This window comes from Coregonus lavaretus, assembly GCF_964263955.1.
Source record: "Coregonus lavaretus genome assembly, chromosome: 23".
Classification (NCBI taxonomy): Eukaryota; Metazoa; Chordata; class Actinopteri; order Salmoniformes; family Salmonidae; genus Coregonus; species Coregonus lavaretus.
The window spans coordinates 33,907,434-33,913,550 of NC_140010.1; the positions used below are offsets into that span (position 1 = coordinate 33,907,434).

Below are 6,117 nucleotides of genomic sequence, written 5' to 3' on the forward strand. Positions count from 1 at the left end.
ATCCACAACAAAGGCATCTATTCAAGTACAGCACAAGCCAGTACTTTCAAAAGTAATTGTTAGCTGCAGTATAAAAGAAAACTACTGCTGACTTAAACTTCAAATCACCTTTAAAAGGGTCTTGAAGAGTTTCCTTCTACCAACTTTGATGGTTTGCTCTCTAAACACAACGGGGTAGTCATACAACCCTGAGGGACCCCAAGCCCAGATAAGACAGGCATGGAACACAAGGAGGTCGCTACCTGGGAGTGTGGGCCAGAGTGAAGCGCCTCTGTAGACTAATGCTCCGGTTCATCAGCAGCTTCCTGAAGAGCAACGGGGAGTTTCGGGGTGACCCACGCGGGGAGTCGCGAGGGGACATCTTGGGGGATGTGCCCGGCGACCTGGGCTTGAGTTGGATGACCGGAAGCCTGCTGACTGGTTGCTTCTCAGATTGTTCTTCGGACCGCTCCTCCTCAGAGCTCTCAGAGCACACTTCGCTCATGGCGTCAGTCGTTTTCACTCAGTCGTTTGATCCTGGTTCCCTCTGTCCTTTTGTCCTGTGGGTGGCAGGTAGCCTAGTGGTTAAGAGTGTTGGGCCAGTAACTGAAAGGTCACTGGTTTGAATCCCTGAGCCGACAAGGTGAAAAATCTGTCGATGTGCCCTTGAGCAAGGCACTGAACTCAAATTGCTCCTGTAAGTCGCTTTGGATAACAGTGTCTGCTAAATGACTAAAATGTAAAAAATGTAAATGTCCTGGCTTGGCTACGCTGTCCTGGTGACTCTGATCAACCTTGAAGCCTGACCGTTCCTATCCTCCTCTCACAAAACTGACTGGTCAGGTCAGAGCAGAGGCCAGTAAACCTGGACTTATCTCTCAATTAGTCAGGGATACAACCAAAACTGACTTTAGAAAGTGCTCTGAAAAGAGCACCTGAAAAAGCTAGACAGCTCTCTATCTGACCCTGTCCTTTATTTGAAAGCAGCCCTGTCTCTCTCCAAAGATCATAGTTGTGGTAAATGGACTCAAACATTAGTGCAGTGCAATCCCTCCCCTGCCTGCCCAGGCTTTTGTTTACATAACTGTTAGGCCTTCCTTCCCTCCCTCCCGACTAAATATGGACGTCTGATTTACAGTGAGCGAGAGGCATGTCAGATCTGCCCCCTCCCCCTCCTCTTGCCAGATCATAGCACTGGTCCACTTCAAACTGTGCTCCATAATAACTTCCTCTCTCAATTCCTCTGAGTATAAACATTAACCCTGCTCAACTTAACATTACTCTGGTCTAAGTCCCAGTGCTACTGTGACGTCCAAAAATCCGTTTTACCATTCACATGCTCACAAGTCTACCAGGAAAAGTCACATGAAGGGCCCGCGACTATAAAAAGTCAGGATAGATAAAATGATAAAGAGCATGGGCCCTGTCACGATGGCTCTCTATCTGTGACTAGGGGACTCGCATCCCTGGGGGGATTTGTATATCAGGAGGAAAAGAGAAAAGGTTTTCCTGCGATCTTACGACTTGCAGCTGAGCACCGCGTTCCCCAGAATAACCTAGGAGTCAGAACATCTGACGCAGGAGGAACCTATGACAGCCAGCCGGGTAGAGGCTAAGACAGTGTTGCCTTTTAAAACAGGCTTTTTTGGTTCTCTCCCAACTGTCAAATAGTGTCCTTATTAAAGGACCAATCCTTAACAATGGGACGGTGGTGAGAAAATCTACCCCTTTAAGAGAGACAGACACTCACAACTTTCAAACAACCACAAACAACCACCTCAGGGTAAATTATTAAATGTCTGAACAAACCTGTTGTTCTAAAGTTATTTCTTACATAAGAGTAACATTTCAAATTAGCCTTCAACAGATCACCAAGGTTTGTTTTAATAAAATATTGAATACAGCTCAATTTAAACGCTTTTGTTGCATTTAAAGGACTTGTTTTTTAGCTGAAGTTGATTTTGGATTGCAATTCAGACAATGCTAAAGTGGGCGCAAATGAACCCAATTTTGGGGGAGGATAATCAACGCTAATATTAGCCTGTGAAAGCATAATTGTGGGTTGCAGTCACCCCTGGCCCATAGACTACTTCCAAGAAAATATTATGAAATTATGATATTTGGGCAAACTATCCCTTTAATCGCAGCTGTTTTTCAGTGCTAACCAGACTAAAATGGTCTGACCATACACAGGGATATTAGCATGACGTGTATGATGGCATATTTTTGCTTTCGAAAGAAAGCAGTGTCTTGTAAATGCCTCCCATGAGAACAAGCATGAGGGCGATGACTGGAGATCTCAGCAGTTAGGTCAACATTAAGGCTATAAATAGCCACAACACATACAGTTCAGAGAAATGCACAGTGTCAACTATTAAGAGTACTACACTCTTAACGCCCAGTTCTAAAGGTTTGACATTAACAGGATTGCTAAAGTTTTGTTTGGATTCCATTGAACTAAATACTAGTTTGAGAGTGTATCGTAGCTACCAACCCAGTCACGTGTTATCTTAAAACAATTCCCCTGGCACTGCATCAAAACTGCACTCGCAACTTAACATACAAGCACATGGCCGTCTCTCCAGACGATATGGCCACAATGAGAAGCATATAAAGATTGTGAGCCACTGTTGTCAATGCTGAGCGTTCTTAATGTTTTGTATACTCAGTGTATATTATTATTATTTTTTATTTTGGGGGGTTGGGGGCCCCCTAGTGGCCTAGGGCCCTAAGTGACCAATTATGTTGCTTATGCCAGGAGCCAGCCCTGTAATTTACATTTAATTTCTGTAGTTGCAGTTGCAGAGCTGTCATAGATAATTTTCGGGCAAATTGTATTTCATTTAATGAGGAAGACATATCAAGCATGAAGTTGACAGTTGTATAACTTGTTAATACCAGACCTTCAACAGAGCCACGCAATGTCCTTTATTATTCAGTAGCGCTCCTTAATGTGCATATTGCATCCAATAATATGCTATCGGGAGTCAGCAAGGACATGTATTAGGACTATTTTACTATTTCAAAGTATCAAAATATTTGTATTTATTTTTAGATTGAGGCAAGCATAACACGAAAGATATAGAAAGCACTACCCCAACTGAGAGGTGTCTAAATCTAGCCCCCCTTAATCTGCTACCTTTCCCACTCACTCTGCACCACACCACAGGGAGAAGAGGGTTGGAAAGCCCCAGTATTCCAAACAAACGACCAGACTAACAAAGACCTATGAGGAATGAGGTATAAATTGGTTTGGAATTGGGCCCAAGAGCAAAAAAACATTTCACTTACTGGAGAGCCCTGGAAAAGCAGCTAGTGATGGTTTCCAGGCTCCTAGGGAACTGGAGGACTTGGAGACGGGCTGTGCTTGTTCGGCGCTCTTTATGACGTCCTGGGTGGAGTGTCGGCGGGGCAGAAAGGGGAGTTGCAGCCTCCCAGAGAAGAGGCTTTTGACAGGTGAGGTCAGGCTGGTGTATGGGCACCATAGAGGCATCTGAATTTTCTTCATGCGGGTAAAACATTTTCCCTGGATGGGAGTGAAAAACACGTTAGAATACTAGCAGTGCCCACCTAAGGCCTGAGATTCTTTGGTTGTGACTCTGTGGACGAAACTTATATCTGACTGTTTATTTAAAAAATGGTGGTTGTTGGGTGTTTGTCCATCGGTCAAGATCAATATGCCTACATCACAATGCCAACATTTAATATACACTCCCTCAATGTAAAATATGACTATCTCAGAAACTAAAATGGAACCTCTTGATTTAAAAAAAATCTATTTTCAAACAGTGCCACAACATAACAAGAACAAAAAAAACAGAATGTTTTATATACCAAAATACCTTCAAACCAAATGTATTCTTTTATTCTGCTATTTGGAAATAGACCTAACAAATCTATAGAATCAGACACAAGACAATAAATGTCTGTATATTGTACTTAATTTGAAGACTGGGAGAACGATGACAACAGTAGATAAGAAACTCTAAATTGGTCTACAAAGACTTTGGTGTTTTCATGAAAATGTTGGAAATGTGATGAAATCTTCAAATCTTCAAAGCCATCTAAGATCTGTTTCTTGGAAAAGGGCTCTGTTCCTTTGCCTGGCTACCTGCCAACCTGCCAACCTGGTCTCAGAGCATTTAGTATTATTCTGTATGTAAATTCGCAATCCCACGTAATATAATATTTTACAATTCCAATTTGTTGTGGCTAACGTTAGCTAGGTGGCTAATGCTAATGTTAGCTAGCTGGCTAACGTTAGCTAGGCTAGGAGTTAGGGGTTAGGACCCCAAGGGGTGCACGTTTTGTTTTTTGCCCTAACACTACACAGCTGATTCAAATTATCAAAGCTTGATGATTAGTTGATTATTTTAATCAGCTGTGTAGTGCTAGGGCAAAAACAAAAACGTGCACCCCTTGGCGTCCCGAGGACTGAGTTTGGGAAACCCTGGGTTAGGGTTAAGGTTAGGGTTAAGGTTAGGAGTTAGGTTAAATGGTTACGGTTAGGGTTTGGGTTAGCTAAAATTGTTAAAGTTAAGGTTAGGGTTAGGGTTAGGGGAAGGGTTAGCTTACATGCTAAGTAGTTGCAAAGTAGCTAAAAAGTTGTTGTCACGCCCTGACCTTGAGAACCCTGTTATTCTCTAGTTAGTTTGGTCAGGGTGTGAATGTTGACATTCTATGTTATATATTTCTATGTTGGCCGGGTGTGGTTCCCAATCATAGGCAGCTGTCGATCGTCAGCCATTTTGCCTACCTTTAGTTGTGGGATCTTGTTTCTGATTCTATTTAGGCTTGTTGCTGTTAGCCTTTAGAACTTCACGTTCAATTGCGTTTGTTATTTTGTCAAGTGTTTATTTAATAAATTAAACATGTACGCATACCACGCTGCACCTTGGTCCGACTATTTATACAAAGAACGTGACAGTTGTAAGTAGTTGAAAAGTTGCTAATTAGCTAAAATGCTAAAGTTGTCAGTTTTTGCCTTAAGTAACCTACTGTCTTATGTAACCATACCAAATGTAACATATCATACTAATTTGAGCGTACCGAATTTAATTTATTATGTTACGTCTATGAGACCAGGCTGCAACCACCCAGACTCCTTGCTATGCCACGCCCACAGACAGCAGTGGAAGAATACATGCCACGTTCAAAACAACTGAGTACTCGGAACTCAGAACTGGGAAATCTTCAGTGCGTTCACGTCAACTGGGAACACGGACAAAAACGAGCTCCGACTAAGAAAAATTGTTTTGAAAGGTCATCCAGCTAGAGCTCCGACTTTCCGAACTGAAGATCACTGATGTCATGATTTGATCTCAGGGGGTTTTCAGAGTACCCAGTTGTCTTGAAATTACCATTAGTGTGAGTCTTCAGGCTATCTGTTCCTGGGACTGTCTCACCTTTAGCACAATGGTACAATTTTACAGGTCATTGTTTTGAAACTAGGTCTGTCTTTCAGGCCATCTCTTAATAAAGCTTCAGAGGGTTGAAGCAAACAAAACCCCTTATTCACTCTTCAATCCCATGACTACATTTTCCATCATCTGACAGAATGTTACCTTTCCATAAACAATAACAACAATAGCAGGAGAGCTATCTATGCTAATACACTCACTATTGTCATATTTATAAGACCACTGAATACATTGCCATAAAATACCTGAAATACCTGAAATGTAGTACTTTTGTACAAGACAAGATAAATCGTATTAAACGAAATATACACTGAGTGTACAAAACATTACAAAACACCTGCTCTTTCCATGTCATAGGCTGACCAGGTGAATCCAGGTGAAAGCTACAGTATGATCCCTTATTGATGTCACTTCAATCAGTGTAGCTGCAGGGGAGGAGACAAGTTAAAGAAGGATTTTTAAGCCTTAAGACAATTGAGATATGGATTGTGTATGTGTGGCATTCATAGGGTGAATGGGCAAGACAAAGGATTTAAGTGCCTTTGAACAGGGTACGGTAGTAGGTGCCTTTGAACAGGGTATGGTAGTAGGTGCCTTTGAACAGGGTACGGTAGTAAGTGCCTTTGAACAGGGTATGGTAGTAGGTGCCTTTGAACAGGGTACGGTAGTAAGTGTCTTTGAACAGGGTACGGTAGTAGGTGCCTTTGAACAGGGTACG

The 6,117-nt window shown here is 42.3% G+C and overlaps 2 protein-coding genes across 2 annotated transcripts in view; both read right to left on the minus strand.

Annotated features, from left to right (window-relative positions):
- LOC311098940 (3',5'-cyclic-AMP phosphodiesterase 4C-like) overlaps window positions 1-3,353 on the minus strand; it is a 73,777-nt gene extending 70,424 nt beyond the window's left edge. Inside the window, exons 1-2 of the mRNA XM_084139495.1 lie at window positions 3,271-3,353; window positions 243-539 (exon numbers count right to left, since the gene is read on the minus strand). Coding sequence (XP_083995621.1) covers window positions 243-484 — 242 coding nt within the window. The 5' untranslated portion in view covers window positions 485-539; window positions 3,271-3,353. The remainder of the gene's footprint in view (window positions 1-242; window positions 540-3,270) is intronic.
- Window positions 3,128-6,117, minus strand: part of LOC311150487 (microtubule-associated serine/threonine-protein kinase 3-like) — a gene marked incomplete at its 3' end in the record, with an annotated part of 35,263 nt that continues 32,273 nt past the window's right edge. The window contains exons 13-14 of the mRNA XM_084187985.1: window positions 3,271-3,446; window positions 3,128-3,132 (exon numbers count right to left, since the gene is read on the minus strand). Of these exons, the coding sequence (XP_084044111.1) occupies window positions 3,128-3,132; window positions 3,271-3,446 (181 nt within the window). The remainder of the gene's footprint in view (window positions 3,133-3,270; window positions 3,447-6,117) is intronic.